The 22,170-nt window shown below is 38.1% G+C and overlaps 3 protein-coding genes across 4 annotated transcripts in view; 1 reads left to right on the plus strand and 2 right to left on the minus strand.

Moving 5' to 3' along the window:
• Positions 1-842: 842 nt before the first annotated feature.
• mul3 (mitochondrial E3 ubiquitin protein ligase 3) lies at positions 843-4,339 on the plus strand. 2 transcript variants are annotated; one of them, XM_084119404.1, is made up of 5 exons: positions 843-1,061; positions 1,779-1,902; positions 2,155-2,242; positions 2,323-2,443; positions 3,638-4,339. In XM_084119404.1, the coding sequence occupies exons 2-5, from the start codon at positions 1,786-1,788 to the stop codon at positions 4,119-4,121; spliced, it is 810 nt and encodes a 269-aa protein (XP_083975530.1). In that variant the 5' UTR covers positions 843-1,061; positions 1,779-1,785; the 3' UTR covers positions 4,122-4,339. The 2 variants fall into 2 exon arrangements, with proteins under 2 accessions (XP_083975530.1, XP_083975531.1); XM_084119405.1 differs by having other exon boundaries at positions 1,784-1,902.
• Positions 4,340-4,341: 2 nt separating this feature from the next.
• On the minus strand, positions 4,342-16,070 carry eif2b5 (eukaryotic translation initiation factor 2B, subunit 5 epsilon). Its single transcript, XM_084119402.1, has 16 exons — positions 15,831-16,070; positions 14,253-14,377; positions 13,979-14,164; positions 13,720-13,897; positions 9,630-9,710; positions 9,468-9,545; positions 9,078-9,390; positions 8,836-8,981; positions 7,407-7,551; positions 6,890-6,991; positions 6,687-6,794; positions 6,493-6,583; positions 6,207-6,330; positions 5,400-5,525; positions 5,195-5,305; positions 4,342-4,618 (listed from the first exon to the last, which is right to left on the minus strand). Exons 1-16 carry the CDS (start codon positions 15,969-15,971, stop codon positions 4,559-4,561), a joined length of 2,115 nt encoding a protein of 704 aa, XP_083975528.1. The 5' UTR covers positions 15,972-16,070; the 3' UTR covers positions 4,342-4,558.
• Positions 16,071-19,060: 2,990 nt separating this feature from the next.
• rock1 (Rho-associated, coiled-coil containing protein kinase 1) overlaps positions 19,061-22,170 on the minus strand; it is a 79,292-nt gene continuing 76,182 nt past the window's right edge. The window contains exon 33 of the mRNA XM_084119701.1: positions 19,061-20,456. Coding sequence (XP_083975827.1) covers positions 20,453-20,456 — 4 coding nt within the window. The 3' untranslated portion in view covers positions 19,061-20,452. The remainder of the gene's footprint in view (positions 20,457-22,170) is intronic.

Consider the following 22,170-nt stretch of genomic DNA (forward strand, 5'->3'; position numbering starts at 1 on the left):
CGTTCCCGAGATTAGACCTTCCTTAACATAATGCCGAAAACCCGAAGTCTCTAGGTGGTCTGGTTGAGGAGGAGATAGAAGTGCAAGATTGGTGCGCACAGACAGAACAGAAATCATGAGTTAACAATCGCAATTTTGTCCGTTGGAAAATTGCGCTAATAAAAATATATATAATTGAAATTAAGAAGCTCGCCTGCTATAAGTCTCTGTTTAACAAAAGATTGAGCTGAACTGACCACGGAGAAGTCTTCTGTGATCTAAATATTGTAAGTATGGAAATTCAAATGCTTATTATTTAGGACAGATTTGACTTACTTTACCTAACCTGAGAATAATTAAAATAAGGTAAAAGGTGTTTAAAATTACGCACCATAAAACAGTTTTAAAGCGATATGGAGGAGATTAGGAGGAGAAATGGTTAGAGAATAGGAGGAAACTGTGGCTTTACTGAGCTCAATGGCTCTGGCCGAGCTGTGATATAAACCAAATGCTATTGGCTATTTAAAAAAAAAAGTTTGATTACTTTTTTTTTTAGATTAGATTTTTTTAAAATGGGCTTTGCAATGAAGTCACTCTATGTTTGGTATTGATTATGTTTGGTCTTTTCATTTGTCAAAGTAGTAGGCCTATTATTAATAGATATTTTAATTTTCAGGGATGACATTGAGGTCTTTGTGCAGGATTGTGCAGGCAACATTGGCTTAAGAGCAGACCTTATTCACAAATATGATCGTTAAATATTGTAATATCAGTACAAACAAAATCCACGTAAAAATAGATCATCTAATAAAAGGAAATGACGCTTTAAGGTGTCGTAAATGAATGGTTAATGAACAGAAGCTCTTCCGGTCTGTGACTGCTGGACTGAAACTGCACAAATCACGCGTGTAGATCATGGTGTAGATGTAGATGTAGGACAGAGGGGAGGGAAACTCGCTTCCGATTGGGATTGGTGTTTTAGTGGGAGTGTCTTGTCTTCTTCACAGCCCTCCTGTGGACACACACATTCACAAGTGCACCTCAGAGGACGACGCATTGAATGTTTGTATAATAAACTTCAGGTGAGAAGGAGAATCCTAATGGAGAAAACCATTCAACTAGCATATTCTCAAGATCGCAGTAAATATTATACATCATATACATGTAGTATAATCAAACTAGTGTTCATAGTGTACAAGTTTGAATAATTGCAGCCGTTGTTTCCTGATTCATCGTAAGCGACTCTGACATGTTTTACTTAAGCTGAGGTTCATATTTGTCGCGTTTGTTAATGTATCGTTTCAGTGAGACGTCACGACATTAAGTCACTATAAATTGTGATTTAGATTTTGTTGCGAACAAGGTGTTGGATCTGTTCACAATCATCGCATGAAATGAACCGAAAACAAAACTAAATTCTACTAGTGAAAACAACTGAACTAGGTGGACAGAATGTGGATTTATTTCCGTGTTTGATCTACAGCTTTAAATAACCTTTACATTTTTTTACCTATATATAATCATTTTAAAAACCACGAAAAGTACGAATTACGAAAATTAACCATATTTATAATAGAAGTGTAGAAAGCACGTTTTATTGGTGGATTATCATTTTTAAAACCAATTTTAATATAAATACCTTGGTTAAACTATGGCTAGTATAGCAAAACCATGGGCAATTTATGGTTACCATAGTTTAACTACAATAACCATTTGGTTTCATGTAGTAAAACCATAGTGGATGGATTACCATGTTTTACAACGAAACATTTGTGACAAGCTTGTCTGTCTTTCTCCAGAGCAGAAATGAGTGATCCTCTCCTTAACCCACTGACCGTCATATGTGCAGGATCCTGCTTTGCCTTCTCTGGACTGTTTTATAAACTGTACTCCGAAAAAAGACAAGAAATACAGAAGCTGAAGGTAATGATTTCCCCTTCACGGCTTGCTATGTAACAGAACTATTAAACACTGTTGTAGTGTAGCCTAGATCCCAAAAGCTCTGATTCATAAAGTATCATCATTGTGTCTTTGTTGAAGACGCATATCCTCAGTTTACTCTTTATATGAAAGTTTGTCTTTGGCTGAAAGTGGAACAGAATGAGTCAGCTAAATTGTAATATTTTTATAAAAGCTTGCTCGTCGAAACATTGGCCTGTTTCCTCCACTTTGCAGGAGATACCAAGCTTTCAAGCAGACCATCACCTGCTCAGGATTCTGAAGGCATCGTCCAACAAGAGACTTAATTATGTTGCTGTAGAAGGTAGACAGATAAAATACTAAACAACACCTCATACTTTGAAAAGTCTTCATTTATGTATCTTTCTTTTGCCTCCATTGCAGGATTGGTGCAGGCCATCGGAGAGCCCATTTCCAGCAGGAACGTGCCACGGTGTTATGGTGTCGTTCAAAAGATAACTGTGCAGGAGCACTGGAAATACTGGAACTCTGTTCTCAAGTCATGGTAAATGCTTCACTGCCAATCATTTGGCTTGTTTGAAGGATTAGGTCACTTCAGAATTAATATTTCCTGATATTTTACTCACCCCCACTTCATCCAAGATGTTCAAGTCTTTCTTTCTTCAGTCGAAAATAGATGGAGGTTTTTGAGGAAAACATTCCAGGATCTTTCTCCATATAGTGACTTCAATGGGGTCCAATGGGTTGAAGGTCCAAATGGAAAAGTGCAGCTTCAAAGTCTCGACACGATCCCAGCCGAGGAATAAGAGTCTTATCTAGACAAACCATCGCTCATTCTCTAAAAAATAAACATTTATATACTTTTTAACCTCAAATGCTCATCTTGCACTAGCTGCGATGTGCCATAAATTACGTAATCATGTTGAAAGGTCACGCGGCGGAAGTACCAAAGCAAACGTGCAAAGACTAAGTTAAACACCATTAACAAAATAAATAAATAAATAAATAAATAAAAGGTAAAAAAGGATGTTGGACGATTTTCAAGTTGGAGGAGAAAATGAGATTAAGTTTTTCGCCCTACGTTAGGTTACCGCCTGACCTTTTCAACGTGATTACGTAATGCGTGAAGTCATGGACGTGCAAGATGAGCATTTGTGATTAAAAAGTATATAAATATTATTTTTTTAATAAAATGAGCGATGGTTTGTCTAGATAAGACTCTTATTCCTCGGCTGGGATCATGTAGAGACTTTGAAGCTGCACTGAAACTCACATTTGAACCTTCAACCCGTTGGACCCCATTGAAGTCACTATATGGAGAAATCCAGGAATGTTTTCCTAAAAACCTTCATTTGTTTTTGAAGAAAGAAAGACATGAACATCTTGGATGAAGTGGGGGAGAGTAAATTATCAGGAAATTTTCATTCTGAAGTGAACTAATCCTTTAAGCAATTGGATATGAGAAGCCAAGCTGTATTGTGAGTTGAACCAAGGCTATAAGGCACGTTATAAAGTAGATAGCAGATATAGTCCCTGGCATATACAGTAGTCAACATTTGAAGTGGATCAAAACCTTTCATCAAAGTTATACATGAATTTTGAACAATACCCGTTCTTGTCTTAGGATAACTTTGAAGAACTCTTTTGATCCACTTCAAATGTTGACTACTGTAGTGACTACTCTTCATACTGTAACTGTTAAGGTCCTTGCACACTGAGTCTGAAATTTTCTCCAAAGGGTCTCCAAAAATGTGAACAAGAAGCAGACCACCAACACGGTGCCCTTCAGCCTGATCCAGCCCGGGTCCTACACCAGTGAGGTTTCGGTGCGCGTGGACTCGCCTCTGGAGGCGTCCGGTGATTACCTGGAGCAGGTGCACAAGCGCCTCAGGACTGCCAAAGAGGGGCTGGTGGACGTCGTCCTGAATGAACTGAGCGGGGAGAAGCCCGTGGCCCAGGAGGAGCGCGAGGAGCTGCTGCGTGTGGGGACGTCCCTCACGGGATTCGGGGAGCTTGTGCTGGAGCAGGATAAGATCATGAGGCTACAGGCACCCAGAGATGGACGCAGCTTTGTCCTGATCCCCGGAGATCACAGGAGCTTCATGCAGAGACACGAGAACAGCGCTAGCATGTGGAAAGGGCTGACGGCCCTGTTTGGAATAACGGGGACTACATTATTAGCGGGGTTTATCCATAGTAGTCTTAAGGATAAAAAGAACTAGCGCACTGTGATATGAAACAAAATCATGCACATAATTATAAAACTAAATCATGCAACTGTCTTTGATTTTATTTCAGAGTTTTGCTAGTGAAAATATTTTTCAAGCCTAGTACACTCCAAGTGATTCAAACTATCCTTAAATCAGCGTTTTCTCTTTTTATATGAATCTAATATTTCAGATACACTGTGTCACCAATATTAAAAACTATTCACAACTCACGGGTGATCATGTTGATTTTAATCACTGTAATTCTGTTGTGGACGATGAGGTCCAATGAGTTTGTTCTTAAAAATACCTTCCGAAGAAGAAGAATGCATGAGGGTAAATAACAGTATGTAAATTTTCACTTTCGGCAGCAAAACAAGTCGTCACATGGAGAAGATACCATGACGTGTAGGTGTGTAAAGTGTACGAGTCACGCTCGTGATGGTTTACGTTCATCCATCTTCCTCTGAAGACTCCTCGGCCTCTTCTAGCCACTGAATGAACTTCAAGAGCTGTGGAGAGACGAGAAATAAGCACAACTCAAACAGAGACTCCAGTCAATTACCAGAAACACTGATTTTGATCATTCACACTGCCTTCACATCTTTCCCATGTTCTGTGCTTTCATTCACACATCATTGATGGTTTCATAAAGAGGTAACACTTTACAATAAGGTTCATTAATTAACTACCTTAGTTAACATGAACTAAGAATGAACAATACTTCTTCAGCATTTATTAATCTTAGTTAATGTTAATTTCAACATTTACTAATACGTTATTAAAATCAAAGGTGTTTTTTGTTAACATTAGTTTATGCACTGTGAACTAACATGAACAGCTGTATTTTTATTAACTAACATAAACATTAATAAATACTGCAACAAATGTATTGCTCATTGTTAGTAATCCCATCCCAGTAATATTACTAGGGCCTGATACTGGGATTGTATTTTCCGGCATTCTGGCTCTGGTTTGCGTTCATGCACACAGCTTTCCGGCAATTTGTAAGCAATTTTCACGAATCAATGTACAGTAGCTACAGTATCAGTTTCATTTTACAGCAGATACAGTTTAGAGAATCCCACCCCTTGATTCTGGCGGAGCTGTTGGCTCTTCTCTGAGGTGGCACCCTGAGTGAACCAGCGCATGATGACGTCCTCCTCCAAGATCTCCAGCTGGTACATGCTCATCAGCACCTGAAGTGGACAGACAGTACACACGATCAGCCAGCAACAGACAGAACGCGTGTGTTGTGGTCGACTGCAGAAAGAGAGACCATAACTGACTCACTTTGACCATAACTGCCCAATGAGTGTCACATTCAAGGAAAACCTCCTCCATGGAAGTCAGACAGTCCATCTGGTCTTGAGCTCTCTTCACGTAGTTCTTGAAGACTGGCGCCCACTTCTTTAACAACTGTGAGGAAAAAACACAGGGACTGTTTTCAGTATCTTCTGCTATAGTCAAATAACTGAATGTACAGGAGAAGCATCCGATTTAAGATTATACACATCCAGAGATTAAAGTTCTCCATGAATTGGATTGCAGAGAAGCCATGTGTGAGATCAGTGCAGATCTAGATTGGATATTAACAGGGGCTTGTGGTGAAAGTGCCCCCCAAACTAATTCTTAATTCTTGTCCCCACGACTCACTAATACGTCAGCATGTTTTACTAATTAGTTCAACGTGGCCACGATTTAGTAAAATGAGGGAACAAATTAAGGCATATTCTTAACCCAAATAACAAAACAAAAATAATAAATGATTTAACAAAAATAATTCTTAATTTGTGGCTATGATTTTACGAAAACGAATTCTTAATTCAAGCTACAATTAAATGAAACATTTACGATTTAACCAAAACAAATTCCTAATTCGAGGCCACGATTTAACAAACACAAACAAATTCTTAAATTTAACAAAAACAAATTCTTAATTCGTGGTTACAATCTATATTTCTGTCTGCAGAGCGTAAATGGCTGATCATTTGTATAACTAAAGCGTGTCAAGCATTGCACACAAAAGTATCAGGTTTATTTAATAGATTAAAAACAGCTTTGAAATGAAGCAAACAGGCAATAAACAGACATACTCACAGGGCGCAGGTGTGATGAATACTGAGCTGTGCTGATATGTGCCCCCTGCTGGTGGAACGGAAACTCAAGCACAACTCTCATCAAGATCTGCATTACTTCCTTCATAGCAATGTTGTAGGCATACCTGAGAAGTGACAATGACATTTAACCTATTGCAGAGCATCTCCTCTTGTGCGCCATAGAGAAATCATCAGCATTTGATTTGCAACACGGGATCAGTAATTTATCGCTTCATTTTTGGGTGAACAAAGTGTTAAATAACTGGATCTTGGTAACTTTAACTTACTTGAGTGAGTTAATCTCAAGAACCAGATTGTCGCAGCCTATGTTCTCATCCAACCCTCTCTGTAACGTACCCTGAACCTCGTTCTGAAACACTGAGGGGAAAAGAAAGGCTGGTATAAAACTGGGACTTCTGGAAAATATGCATGCAACATGTATGGATTCAACAATGATGTATTTCACGTTTACAATTCTCACCTGTGACATCATCCAGTTCAGGTGACGCAGTGTGGCTTCCCAGGTCATGTGATCCCTCACTGACCTCACTTTCGCTGTCACTCTCTGGGTCGGGATTCAACACTAGGCCTGGAAACATGACATCCCCATCAATGCCTGCATAATCCCCTTTTTAAAATGAAAGTTCACCAAAATTTTTAAATGGTCCTTATTCAGACTCTCACCCCAAATGCCATCCGCAAGCTCATCTTCCTCGGTGTCATCAAGACTGCTGGTTTTCCATCGGTATCCTTTACCCTCTGAACCCACCTCTGCTGGGTTAAACACTGACAAAACACAGTTTGCTCATGTCAATCACGCATTGAACATTTTTATGAATGTTTTTACATTTAACGTTCCTTGTCAATATAGAATGACATCTTTTTTACCCCAAGATTATAAGAACACACTTTATTGTCATGTGTCTTTGTTACGGTGTAATCAAGAACTGAGTACTATTAAGAAGCTGCACGCTCAGTGTTAATTTACTGTTACTGCTATAATAAATACATGTAACATATGACAAGGACACATTCAAATAAAATCACATCAGATTTTTTAAATCTACGGCCCACAAATTACGATCATCCCAGTGACCTCCAGCATTTAAAATCACTGTCAATGTGAACGACAGTCACAGTTATTAGCGTTTCACAGAACTAGTTTACTATGTCCACATAAGGAAATAAAAAGAGCACGGACCTTTCTGTTTGATTTTGTCTTTATTGTAGCCAACATCATGGTCATCACTCAAGAACTCATCATCATCTTCCTCATCCTCTTCATCTGGATGGTGCATGGACAGGACTGTGCCTTCTTGAAGAGTAATATCTGGACCCACCACAACCTGCATATCAACAATTGCTTAGAAAACAAGACAAAAGCTGATTCATTTTATACACACAAGATGGAGAATATTCAGCCTCTGTAAAATGAACTAGGATCAAGTCAGGTGTAGAGACCAAATACTCGTTTAAAAATGTGACCACCTTTTTCTTCAATAAGTGTATACACTGGCCGGCCATTATGCGACTAAAACTTAATTTGATGAAGTTTCCTTCTCGCGATAAGGCATTCCAAAAATCATAGCAACGGACGTTGGTATGTTTATGTATATCCCAGCCACTGCACTGCCCATTATTATTAATCAAAGGAGACGCATGTGTGTTATCCAATCATTAATGGCGAGGAAAGACCCTTATACTTGAGAGCGGCTCATATGAGGTGTATCTCTGGGTGTTTCTCACTCATTTCTGCTTCCAGGTCTTGATTGTGGCATTTCTTTGAGGTTTAGAATCCATTATTCCTGTAATTCTTCTGTCTTTTATGAATTTAATAAAGAACTCTGTCTCGTCTTCTGTCCAAACATACCGCGTCATCTGTCAGTTTCCATTGTAGTTTTGCGAAATATTTCTTTTTCGAATTGCCTGAGAAACCACCTCATGCGAGCGTAAAAACTTTTTTGCGATAAATGGGAGTTTTTGTGAAATTGACGTGTTTCCATTGGGCGTATTTTCAATTCGCAATTTCAATTTGCGCAATTTGAAGGGTAATGGAAACGCGGCTTATGACTGGATCATTATTGCTGTGATTATTCTGTTTCTAGCATGTTACATGTTTGGCAACAGTTCTTCTAACACTAATTGATGGAGTGTGTAGCTTTTCATTTCTTTAATAACCATGTATGAAGACACATCATGGCCATATTCCAGGATGACTGTGTCCAGATTCGTCAGGCTCAAACTGTGCAAGAATGGTTGTGAGGAGCAAGAAGAATAATTTTCACACATGAATCTGCTCCTCTGAGTCCAGATCTTAAATTCATTGAAAGTCTTTGGGATGTTCTGGAGGAGACTTTACAAAGCGCTGGACTCTTGCACTGACAACACAAGATCTGGACCAAAAATTTATGCACCTCTTGATGGAAACAATATTTATGTTCTTCCTACATGGTTGTTTAAGAAACTGTTGCCAAACATATTACATGCTAGAAACAGAATAATCACTGCAATAATGATCCAGTCATACACTCTTAAGCATTTGCCTATTTAAATCCAAACAGCGACTTTTTTTGGGCAGGCAGGCAGTGTATATTAAATATATATAATGCAACAAATGAGTGGTTTCTTACGTTGTAGGCAAGCACACACTGATCATTCAAAACGACTCCATGTTTCACCTCCACACAATCACAGATAACGGACTGCTTGACCTTCACATCGTTGGCTATGTGGACTTTATTCCATATGTACGCTCTTTCCAGAGTCACATTGTCTCCTAAGTAGACAAAACAGCAGTTAGCAGGGTGTCAATCAAATAGATTTTCACACTGTCACATGGCATTTCCAACAATTTCAACTATAAAGACAGTACCGATGACACAGTTTGCTCCAATCACAGTGTTTGATATGGTGCAGTTTGCTCCAATCACTGTATTTCGGCCAATAAGCACGTTTTCCTCCATCTGGCTGCCGTGACCCAGACTGACCCCGGGCTCACGGTACACGTTGTGTCGAGAGTGTGTACAGCTCTGGCCTTCTTGGTCTACAAAGTTGGCCTCAGGTGTGATGGGATAGATCCAGCGTCGGATCATGTCGGAGGAGACCGTGTCGTACATGAGGAGGTTGGACACACGAGCCCCATATCCATCTTTAGTGACATGCATGTGGATCTGGTTTCCTAGGATCTATGGAAAAAGAAACCCTTGATAAGATCATATACGAATTCTTAAATAAGCAAGTCATTTGATTGTGTGTTTCATACCTCTTCATTGACTAGAAGCCCACGGACAAAGTCGTTTTTTGTCTGGTAGTCAAAGTTGTCTGTGAAAAGCTCTGCAACCTGCGTTACACAATATTCATCAGGCAATACGTTTATGAGTTAAACAAACAAACAGGGCTGTAAAAACAAAAAAGCCACACTCACCTGTGGAGAACAGATGCTAATGTGACAATCCAAAAGATCAAACCTAATTTCAAATTCGTCACTTCCACTATGGAAAATATTCTGTGTGGAAAGAAAGAACAACTTTCACAACAAAGAACAAGAGTCAATATACACCAATGCTACATTTTTCTAAATGTCATAATCATTTGTTAACAAACATTCATTCATTACTTCGATGAGCCTTAAATTAATACATTGTTTAAATTAATATATTTTTAGCACCTCGTGTAATTTGTTTATGTACATTTCTGAGATACATAACTAAGAGTTACCTCTAATAACAGATCACTCTAAATTGTAATGTAGAAAGCTGAAACGGTGCTTTGAAATTGTAAAAGCGCATACAAATAAATGTGAGTTGAACTGAACAACTACAGTAGTCAACATTCAACAAGTGGATCAAAACCTTTCATCAAAGTTATACATGAATTTTGAACAATACCCGTTCTTGTCTTGTCGAGCTGACTGAGAATGTATTCATACATTATAGTTTTATTTTTTGGACTGCCGACTTTCATTGAGAACGAGTATCACAAACTCAAAAGTAAAACAGGAGTAGTGCTACTATTTCTTTATGCTAACAGACTTGCAGCAAGTTAGTCTCAGCCTCAGACGTCACGCCCACGGAACGTTGGCTAAACGTCTGATGCATATGGTACACTTAACTGGAAACACTTCAGGAATGTCGAAGTCGTCATCTGATTGGTTGAATTTTATCGGATTTCCGGGGGCGCGAGTGTCGCGTTTATTTTCGGTCCGCCGGGAAACAAAGCGCAGACGTGTGATTGCGGAAGAAAAACTGTTGTGTTTACATGAGTGACAATGCGCATTTATCAAGATCAGCTAAACGTAGGATTCTCAAAAGTATGCGTGCACGAACAGATCAATGACTTACTGCTTGTTTTCTTCTCCTTCTTTGATTTTCTGTGCTGACTGACTTGTTGCAGTCTATGGTTGCACGCCGGTCTGTTGTTGTGGGGACATTTCCACGCCCCGAAACGTGACGCTGAACGAAACGAACTGTAATTGGTTGTTTGACATGTCGGTCAAACGGCCTTATGGGCGGGCCTTGGCCAAAGAAAGCTGCTATGAATTCCAGACCTTCAGCCGTCAGTCTGAAGGTCTGGCTACGCGAGACTAGCAGCAAGTAAGCAACCAAAACACCCTAGCAATCATTTAGACCGTATGAAGCCCCTGCCTGTCCCAGACGAAACATGGCCAATCGGTGGTCGATTTCAGTGTTAATGGCTCCTAAACGCTGGTCCTACTGTACATCATACAGTGAAAGAGGTTTAAAGATGGCCGTTGTCACGGTCTTACGACTAAAGATAGGCTGTGATAATTTTCTGACAGTGTCAGAAATTGTTTGCTGCTATAACCTACGTCTAACTAGCCAATAAAAATGGAATATGAAATGGCATAATGATCAACACGGCATGACGCTAAATCTGAAAACTACTAACCTCAAACTCCATTTGCTAAATTGGCAAGCAAAGTTGGCATCTTTTCACTAGCCATGACCGCATATTCTCCTCTTTCCTCCTCTTTTTTTCGGCGGACATAAAAACCTAAACTGCCAAAGTTTCTCTATTTGTTTACCACTAGCGCATGCTAATGACGTTTTATTCCTCTATACTAACTTGCGTCGTAGCCTACGATTCAATAGGTGTCATTATCGTACAGTCTACATAGATGCCGTACCCACGTTTATTAGATCCATGTCGTACAGTGTGATTTGTAATGATCTTATAGGATTGCCGAGATCACACAGTCTGTAGCAGGAATTAGCAACTACCTGACAACGCCCTAGAAACCAACCACAACACTAGCAAGAGAGTAACAATGCCTTGGCAAACACCCACAACAACCCCTCGTGTTGGCGAGTTCTACACAGGAATGCCACACACACATTTTCTTCATAAAATGTATTTTGATATTCAAGGGCCTCATTTATAACCGGTGCATCGCACAAAACATGCCCTGAAAGGGGTGTACGTCACTTCCGTCCCATAAGTTGTGATTTATAAAAACAAAATTTGCGCACCTGCACGCAAACTCTGACCCATGCGTTATAAATGTTTTGGAGACTAAGCAGTTTGGCGACACCGATGGTGAGCTGAGGTACTGACCGCAGATGAAGGAAAACCCCTTTAAATCTTCATTATGAGTCCTAATCTTAAATACAGTGCATGTTCACAATAACAGTTTAAATACATAAAATAAAAGATTTAAACTATGTTTTACATCTGATTGATATGCATATTTAATCTAAGTGTGCCATTCTTATTAATGGAGTTAATCACTTAAATTACATTAAATCATTACTGAGAAGTTACAACTTTTACAATAGATAGAAATAGTGGATGCGATGCTTTTGAACACTTTTCCTGTGGCATGCTGTGTTTTAATATTTTAACTACAGCGAGGATTGCTTAGCGCAAGATATGGTCTGAGGAAATATTTTTGCACAAATAATGATCAATAATGCACAATAAAGCCAATCTGTTTCCATTAGAAAATATAAAGAAATTAAAAATACTATTTGGCCAGTGGAAAAGATTGAGAAAAACTTTCTCTGAAATGTATTTTATAAAAATAAAAACAAAAACAAGGCAAGGATAACTTTTAGCAATGTAATATGACGGCACGTCCGTTAGTGTTGGGCGATATGCTCCATTTTCATATCGTCCTATCGTCAGCCTGTGAGATCGGCGATACACAATATTATCGTGAGGGGGGCGGGGCTTACTTATTTGATTATTAACTTGCTTATTTACTCGTTAATTTGCTTGTTTTATTAGTTCGTTTTATATATGAGAATTGTTTTCTATTTTGCTAGCAAAGGTGGAGTGTTTATTAATAGGCTAAATCAGGTTATTTCCCGGTATAGTGAGGTAAAAAAGATCCTATAATCATTCTTGTATCTGACTCGGAGTATTTCAACATGTCAGCGGGAAATTTACGGACACACATTATCCTCTCATGCCGTTACAGATGCAGCATTTTGACTGTACTTCTGCACGAGATGGGAACACGTTTTAATAATTTCTTAGGTCAAGAAAGAGTTGGAGTTTGTGATACATGTCCTCCTACCAGTGCTCTCTCTGTCTGGATGCACTTCACATATCGCACTTCAATAAGCCCGAAGAACGCGGGTTAATGTGTTTTAAATGCCGGGAGAAATCAAAGGCAAAAATCTAAAAGTCGATCGGTTTATACTTAAACTTATGACTTGACTCCGATAAAGGAAAACGGGTTAATGTGTTTACATGACATGCATTGTCAGTTTATTCAGCATAATCGAGTTAATAACGTGCATGTAAACGCGCTCATTCCCTGAAAATGAAAGCAGAAACGGACTGAGCTTTCGCTGCATTAACGGCGCGTTCTCTGAGATGATGGTGGATATAACGGTATAGCAACTATCTTAATTTACTGGCTTAATATTTCTCTTGTGGACTTACATTATAGACAGTAAAACAATTAGAAGAATATTACTTGTTAAACAAGTGTTTGAAGTTGCTTTTGATTTTCACAGATGGCAGTTGTGCTGCGTTCGTGAACTAAAGACTGTTATTAGGCCTATATAATTTTAGTGATATTATTATTATCATTAATATTTTGTAATTGTATTGTTTTTAGTGTTATTAGTGTCATTAAATGTTTTGTTAATGTGCTATGGAAACAAAATACTGACGAACAACGATGCCGTCTTCATCTTGGCTCTGTATAAGAATGATGCGTCTGTTAAAACAAGCACTCTTGACAATTTGTGAATGGATCTCATACGCCGGTGATGTCGCAAGTGTGGTTATGTGGTGATGTCGTTATGAATTTATGCAAGGCAAATTAATTGTAGTTCCTAATTAATTTAATAACAATACTAGCTTCAGACGCATGTGCGCACAATCTTCCGCTGACTGGGATTTATTAAGGGAATTCAGCGCAGGTTCTGGCGTACGAACGGTTTTATAAGTCTGAATATACACTTTTAGTAAGGATCCTACGTACAGTGTTATAAATGAGAGCCCAGGAGATTCACCCGCAGCACTGAATGAAAGCCTCTCACCATAGGGAACTGAAGTCTCTTTAGCGTCTGAGCTCTCTGGTAATGGAGAATACGCTTGCTCTTGCTGTCCATGGCCACTATAACGTCATCGTCTTCAGAGCGAGTCTTGTGGCCGGGCGAGGACTCTTTGAAGATCATGGTCATCACTGAGACGTTCTTGTCCATTTTGCGCCGCTGTCTTTAAAAAAACAACAACTCAGGTTTAATGATCTATAAATGCGAAACGATGGGCTGTTTCCTGTGGAGAGAAGACACTCACCTGTGTTCCTGTAAAGCCTGGGAAACATCAATGTTGGACACCACGTCCCCATAAACCAGCAGAAAGTCAGAGCGGACTAGAGATTTGGCGTCCACGTCCCTTAAAACATCTCCGAGGGACCGGTACAGATCAGAGGTGATGATGTGGACCATATTGGGAGATGTGGGGCGACACCACTTCGACTTTCTGTAAAACAAGACAGCAAATACAAAAACTGAGTCATCAGGATCACAGTCATTCTCCAGTATCAACATACAATGTCACAGTGTCTCACTGTAAGTGTTCCTTGATTTTGCTGGACATCCAACAACAGAAGACAAACGTCTCTTGCACTCCAGTGGATGTCAGAAACTCTAGTGTGTAGTCGATCATGGCGACGTTAGCCAGAGGCAGAAGGGCCTGATGGGAGAACGCAAGAGTGGAAAGTTAGTCTAGAAATCAACGTGTCAACATCTCTACAGAATCTAAAATCATCTGGTGATACCATGGTAAATTATCAGGTGCTAATAGCATGGTACTTTTATACATTCAATGTTACTAAATGATTACCATATTCACAATCTGAATTAAGCAGGAAAAAATAACATACTGTTTATTTTATTTTGTTATCTTTTTTTATATTGACACGACAACAACCGCATTCTCTAACCGAACTCACACTTTTTTTTTTTCAGGACACACAACCGCATCTGTGTGAACGATTAGCCTAAAAAGCTTGATTACATTTTCAATGTACTTTTTGAAACTTTCAATGAATGGAAAACAATTATGACATAATAAATAAAAAAAACCAAAAAAAAAAAACAATTAGAAATATTTTTGGTAATATCTTGTACAAAAAAGATCACATATTTAAAATGTGCTATTCTCAAAGCAATCCATTTTAAAAATGTAAATAAAGGCAAAGATCTGAAGCCAGTAGATATTAATTTTATGACAACATTGACATTTCTTTCATCATTATAATTTATCTTTCAATAGAATGCATATAGACATCAATGTTTATGGACTTGTTATGAACAATAACAATGTCTTTCTTAATAACATCCTTATTCAGGTCAAATTTTATACACGAATCAAAGCAGCTTTCTTGAAGGTGAAACCTAGGTTATCTATTTCACAGAGTTTATTTCTAATACGTTATGAAAAATAAAAATGCAATACCTTTCAGGAGTATTTCAACATGATCGACAAAAAAACACGGATCCTTCTGTTCTAATGCAAAGATGTATCTAGTTGTTTCCATGTAAATTATTTTTGTAAATGACAACTTGTTTAAATAAAAAACAACTTTAAAAACAAATTTAAAGTAAATATTGCATGCTTAATAGATACTATTATCAGAGCCCTTTCTATTATCGTAGTGCGTGTCCACATTGTTATCAATATGGCAACATGTTTTTTTGTACCAATTATCTATTTCTTGTAGAATGTGTTTGTACAGTATTGTAGTGATGAGTTAGCAGGACAGAACTGGACAGAGCCACACACACACACACACACACACACACACACACACACACGTCTGGTTCACTATCTTTGTGGGGACTCTCCATAGACTTAATGGTTTTTATACTGTACAAACTGTATATTCTATCTCCTTACACTAACCCTACCCCTAAACCTACCAATCACAGAAAACTTTCTGCATTTTTACATTTCCAAAAAAACTCATTCTGTATGATTTATAAGCTTGTTTACCCATGGGGACCTCAATTTAGGTTCCCACTGTGACACGAGTCCCCATGAGTTTGTGTGCATTCAGGTTGAAGTCCCCATCGGGATAGAAAAACATGAACACACACACACACACACACACACATGTGCTCGCGGTGATGTTGACTTCACTCACCCGCGGCTGGTCTTTGCTGATGGGGAAGAACCTGCGGTTGAAGCTGTCGGCTATGAGAACAGCCTGTAACGGCTGCTCCTCTTCATCCTTCTCCGACACTGCCTTTCTGGGCCGATTCTGTTTCCCTGCTTTGCCTGCCATGTTTGCGTCAGCTGGGTCTGCAGTGTGTGTGTGTGTGTGTGTGTCTGTCAAGGAAACGCAATACAACGGCAACAAGCTTGAGTTTAGTGACCCGGAAGTTGTCTCTAGTAAGTCGGTATAATGTTTCTAATATTAATTTGCTTCAGTTTTAATCCTTAACTGCGTAACATTAGTTTAATGTCATAGTTACAGTTGCTCAGTGTCATTACTCAGTTTTAAATTATTATCCAGATAACGGCTGAAGAGCAACGTAAACGGCGTTATCACGTGACACAAGTTACTTTTCTCAGCGATGGTTCAGAATGACTGGACCCATCACAAGCGAAGATATTCTTCTTCTTTTTTTAAAAAATAAATTGATACTTTAATTTAGTAAGGATACATTTAATTGATTTAAAAAAAAAATACGGTAACACTTTACAATATGGTTCGTTAGTTAACATGAACTAATAATGAATAAATATTAATCTTTGTTAATGTTATTCAACATTTACTAATACTTTATTAAAATCTTGTTAACATTACTTAATGCACCGTGAACTAACATGAACAAACAATGAACAGCTGTATTTGTATTAACCAACGGTACAGTAACAAATGTATTCCTCATGGTTAGTTCATGTTAGTTAATACATTAGTTATTGTTACAATGAACCTTATTGTAAAGTGTTACCAAAAATACATAGTGATTTTCATTGTGAAAGACATACTATTTGTGATTTTCAGTGTTATAGCCTTGGTGATGTTAAGGTTTCAGTATGGGACAAAAATTCTGTCTGCCATGTCCTGTTGCCCCTAAGATTAAAGGGAGAGTTCACCCAAAAATGAAAATTGTGTCATTAATTACTCACCCTCATATCGTCCCAAACCCTGACACACTTTCGTTCATCTTCAGAACACAAATGGAGATGTTTTTGATGAAATCTGGAGAACTATTTATTCTAGTAATTATAGTACCGCAATAAGACTCTTTGAATCATGTTACATTTTGTGCTATGACGACTGAATTAGCAAATGTTTCAAATTATTTCACAATGCCAAACTATCTAAACATGTAACAGTTTAAAAGTAAATATACATTTTTCTCAAGAGGGGCATCTTCCTCAATATTTGTATTTCTAATATAAGTGTATATTATTATTAGCCTATGTCAGTGAGGAATGTCGGCATGAAGATGAACTAAATCGCAGGTATTTATTGAAGAATGAGGTGAGTACATTGGCAAAAAATAGTAACACTTAGCACTATACTTGATAAATGGTCTATTCACAGAAGATAACAGACATTGAGTAACCATTGAGGAGATTTCCTGCAATCGAAGGAGTCACAGGAAAAACAGGCAAATTGTTGAAGAAAGAGGTTAGCAATCCAAAACAGTGAATAGGGTTTGAGTCCTAGTTCAAGACCAGAAGCCTCCTGACTCTGACTCGGCAGTTCAGGCTTCATGATCAATTTACACCAAAACAAAACATAACATGTATGCCTTCACCTTTCTCTTAAATTTCCTAATGAGCTCGTTTTCAGTCAGTCCTTTTTTTGTGAATTGGAATGTGTGCAAAGGATTGTGGGTGATTGAAGGACATGAAGGATACACTTGATGCATCCTTCAAAGTGAGCTGAACGAAGGACTCAAAAGGAAGGCTGCCTTCCAAGGATCCATCAAATTGAGCGGGACGGGATTAGGCAATCATGTAGCGGCTTCAGCGTGGGTGGGGGTAATAATTAGGCAGGGAATCGAAATTAAGTACACCACCAACATAGCGGGAGAGCTCTCCATGGGGGAGACGAGGGAGACAGGAGCCACAGTGACTATTGCTATTAGCCTATTATATCATTAACCCTCATCCTTCCCTCGCACTTTGTTACACATCTTTCCCTCGTGGGTCAAAATGACCTGAAGCCCTAAAATTATACTTTCAGAAAGCTTATTTTATTTAATTTTTAATTTTTTATCAATAAATAATAAATAAATAGTAATTTCAGCACATTCCTCACATTCTTTCATCTTAAATTTAAAATAACTTACTATTTCATGCATAACCCATTTAATTCAGCTCAAAATATCTTACATTGGGTGTCTCTGCCGACCTCTTGTGGAAAAATAATAATATAACATGATATTTCATGGCTCTTGCCACTAGATGGCCTTATAGCTCTATATGGAGCAAATGAGTTGTTTCCGCTGGGTCCTAAAGTCATTTGTCTTCAGTATGCACTCAGATACACATGTAGACATTATAACATAATTTTTTGGTAAAGTTTTAGCATTTTTAGTTAGAATTTCGAGCTTTTTTTAGGTTTTTCTATGTGTACTGAAGCATCCCTTGCATGAGAGATCCCCTGATATGATTGTAAAGCACTTTGGGTGTACAGTATGAAAGTGCTAAATAAATGCCTCAATCATTCATTCATTCCTATGGGCGTCAATTTGACCCGTGAGTGAAATTTCAACCACAAAACTCCTTGAATCCATTCAATTTGATTTGTGTGTATTCGTGGTTCAAGTGAGAGAAAAGTCCTGGGGTCTTGGACCCCTTTGATGAACACTCAATATTTCAAAATAACCCAAGGGAAGGATGAGGGTAAAACATGCTATTGAATGCCAAATAAATAACAGGTTTGATATATAACCTGTATTGTATAACCTTTATTTATATAGGTTTTTGTAATGTATAATGTAATATATTATATAAAACCAAAGATAAAATGCATTAATTGTAGATTCCTTGTTACATCTCAAACTGGTAGTTTATCATGTTGGTGCAACAATAAATAGATATGTATTATAATGCATGTGGTAACAATTATCCATGATACTATATAAAGAAAAGGCTTCAAGTTACCATAAGTTATAGCACCACTGGATTTTCTCACACACACACACACACACACACACACACACACACACACACTAAAAAAACCTAATCTCTGTAAACTTTTTAAAAAGTATATCCCATATGTCATGATAATTAGCCATTCACATTTAAAATGCATTGCATTACAAACTCTACATTATAAACTGTACTGTGTTTTTAGGTCAGCTTGAGTTGTGAACCAGGTAGGTAAGATCAGGTAAAACACACTCAGGCGATAGATAAAGATATGTTTATTGACACATATCCATCAGTGCGGCCTCCAATGCAATTTAACATGCAATACATCCACATCAAAACAGATCATTGTTCCAGTGCTTATTTTACTGAACACATTTGTAAAAACCATGTTGGATTATTGAGGAGGTATTCATCATCTTGATTCATGAGTATGTACACTGACGGAAACCGCTTTGACGGGGAGCTGGGGATGTTTTTTATTGATATTATTAAAGAAAAAAAGCAGGACATGTTGCCTTCATCATGGTTCCACATGCAGAACTTCTGAACTTTGGTTGACAACATTGAAGACATGCAATAGATGGTCCGCTCTGTTTCAAACCCTTTAGGTTCTGGTAAAAATCACACTGTAATAGATATGTTTGTTTTCAAAGTATGATAATAGTAAAGATTTGTTTGGAGAGGAGCGCAAACAGATATGGCAGTAAAATTGTTATCCAAAAGGCACTAGGTGAGCCAAACGCTACAGATGTTTAGTTCTACAAATAAATTACAATTCAAACAGTGCAGTTACATTTGTTAACTTAATGTTTTCCTTTTTGAAACATTTATCTATGAATCAAATGTAAGGCAACACATTACAAAAAAAAAAAAAAAAAAAAATTATTACAGAAACAATGTACCCAATGAACACACACACAGACAATTTATTTTCAATGGTTTCTGTGACATTTTATGCCTCCTGATGCCATTTTGATGGTATCCTATGGCTTGGAGCCTCCAAAAACAATAATAATGATAATGACAATTATGATAATATTATGCATAGACTGTAATGATCTTCCATGCTCCATAAAAAAACCTCAAAATCTTCCCTCAGAAACTCTCAGTACCCAATACTTTGCAACCAAACCCAATTCATTTTGAGGCATAGAATAAGGCAACCAGAGTCCATCAGAAGGCGGCATCAAAGTGGATCGAAGTGGAAATGGTTCGCAAACAAAAAGACCCTTTTACGGTTAATTCCCCAAATTTCCCCATTTGCCATGGTGCCAAGCTATAGTCCCAATCCCAGAGGTTTCAGAGTCCAAACAGAAAGACATGGCCATGAGAACAGCCTATAGTTTCCTTCCCAAGCTGTGAAAAGATGTCAAAGCTTTCCTCTGGACAGTAGGATATGTGGTGTGGAAAAAATGGGGAGAAGAGGGCAGAAAAAGATGATGCCAAAAAGAGTCCATGATGCCTTGCGGTAGGTAAATCCTGAATTTCAGCACCAATTACTGTCTGTTTTTTTCAGTTGTGAAATGCAACTTTAAAAGGTTAATTACATGTTTGTTACAGAATTTTGTGTATACTTTTTTTTTTTTTTTTTTTTTTTTTTAGAGAGGAAAGTACAAAAATCCCAATTTAATCCAGAGGTTCAGATGGTTAGCTGGAGGAAAGAAGAAAAGAAAATGTCCAGTGTTTGAAATAAAGTTTAAATGTAGGATCACTCTTACTGAAATTCCATGTTAAACAGAACTTTTCAGTCATCATCATAATATGATTCACACACATCTCTCGACGTGGGTGAATCGAACAAAAAACCACAACATTTGACTGCAGAAAACAGAGAAACTTTTAGAAGTTATATTTTGCATGAAGGAAATACAGCCTGAAGATATTTGTATGCATTATGACATTATTTTTATGATAAGGACATTTATCCTTAAAATTACTACAAAGCATCTGGATGTTGTATTGAAATCTCTATGGTAATTCTTATTGTTTATTTTAAATGACAGTAATAAGAATAGCTAACTGTCATCACAATACAGTGGCCACGATATGTATTGCAATATAGGTGAGTTTAGTATAACAGCTGGTTACTGAACACTGTATAACAGTACAGGTAGTGGTGTAGGAGTACAACAATATTCTGCAATGTTTGTCTTCAATACAGACACAGAAGCAGCTTTAGTGATACTCAATGTCAATTATGCGACAATACAAAAAACATCCTAAAATTAAGCTTCATCTTCTTCAAGCAAAATATAATCACTTCCTTTGTCAGGTTTTGTGTGATTGACATTTTGTTACCATCATAGAAATTTAAAGAACAGAAAAACGACATCCAGTTCCCCCTCTCTGGACATTATGGGTGTCCACAAAGCTTAGCATTGTCAAAAATACCGACTTTGGTACCAAGTCGGTACTGAAATTTAAAAAATGTGACGATACCAGCATTTCCCTCTAGCATTTTGATTGCTGTTGAAACAGATTCTTAAACACCTCTGATTGGCCATTGTTAACGCAGTCAACATATATGTTTCTGATTGGCCATTGTGTTCACACAGTCTACATATGTGTCTCTGATTGGCCATTGTGTACACGGGCTCAACATATATGTTTCTGATTGGCCATTGTGTTCACGGGCTCAACATATGTGTCTCTGATTGGCCATTGTGTTCATGTGCTCAACATATGTGTCTCTGATTGGCCATTGTGTTCATGTGCTCAACAATTGTGTCTCTGATTGGCCATTGTGTTCATGTGCTCAACATATGTGTCTCTGATTGGCCATTGTGTTCATGTGCTCAACATTTGTGTCTCTGATTGGCCATTGTGTTCATGTGCTCAACAATTGTGTCTCTGATTGGCCATTGTGTTCATGTGCTCAACATATGTGTCTCTGATTGGCCATTGTGTTCATGTGCTCAACATATGTGTCTCTGATTGGCCATTGTGTTCACAGGCTCAACATATGTGTCTCTGATTGGCCATTGTGTTCATGTGCTCAACATATGTTTCTCTGATTGGCCATTGTGTTCACAGGCTCAACATATGTGTCTCTGATTGGCCATTGTGTTCACAGGCTCAACATATGTTTCTCTGATTGGCCATTGTGTTCATATGCTCAACATTTGTGTCTCTGATTGGCCATTGTGTTCATGTGCTCAACATTTGTGTCTCTGATTGGCCATTGTGTTCATGTGCTCAACATTTGTGTCTCTAATTGGCCATTGTGTTCATGTGCTCAACAATTGTGGCTCTGATTGGCCATTGTGTTCATGTGCTCAACATTTGTGTCTCTGATTGGCCATTGCGTTCACACAGTCAACATATGTGTCTGTGATTGGCCATTGTGTTCATGTGCTCAACATTTG

The sequence above is a fragment of the Abramis brama genome (assembly GCF_963993115.1).
Source record: "Abramis brama genome assembly, chromosome: 7".
Classification (NCBI taxonomy): Eukaryota; Metazoa; Chordata; class Actinopteri; order Cypriniformes; family Leuciscidae; genus Abramis; species Abramis brama.

Excerpts from the sequence above, each read along its gene's own strand:
- eif2b5 (XM_084119402.1), bottom strand. The coding sequence starts at position 15,971 with ATGGCAGGCAAAGCAGGGAAACAGAATCGGCCCAGAAAGGCAGTGTCG. Across the intron at positions 14,165-14,252 it reads AAAATCAAGGAACACTTACA|AAAGTCGAAGTGGTGTCGCC; the intron begins GTGAGACACTGT and ends CTTGTTTTACAG. Across the intron at positions 9,711-13,719 it reads AGAGACTTCAGTTCCCTATG|AATATTTTCCATAGTGGAAG; the intron begins GTGAGAGGCTTT and ends CTTTCCACACAG.
- mul3 (XM_084119404.1), top strand. The coding sequence starts at position 1,786 with ATGAGTGATCCTCTCCTTAACCCACTGACCGTCATATGTGCAGGATCC. Across the intron at positions 2,243-2,322 it reads TAATTATGTTGCTGTAGAAG|GATTGGTGCAGGCCATCGGA; the intron begins GTAGACAGATAA and ends CCTCCATTGCAG. Across the intron at positions 2,444-3,637 it reads AACTCTGTTCTCAAGTCATG|GGTCTCCAAAAATGTGAACA; the intron begins GTAAATGCTTCA and ends TTTTCTCCAAAG.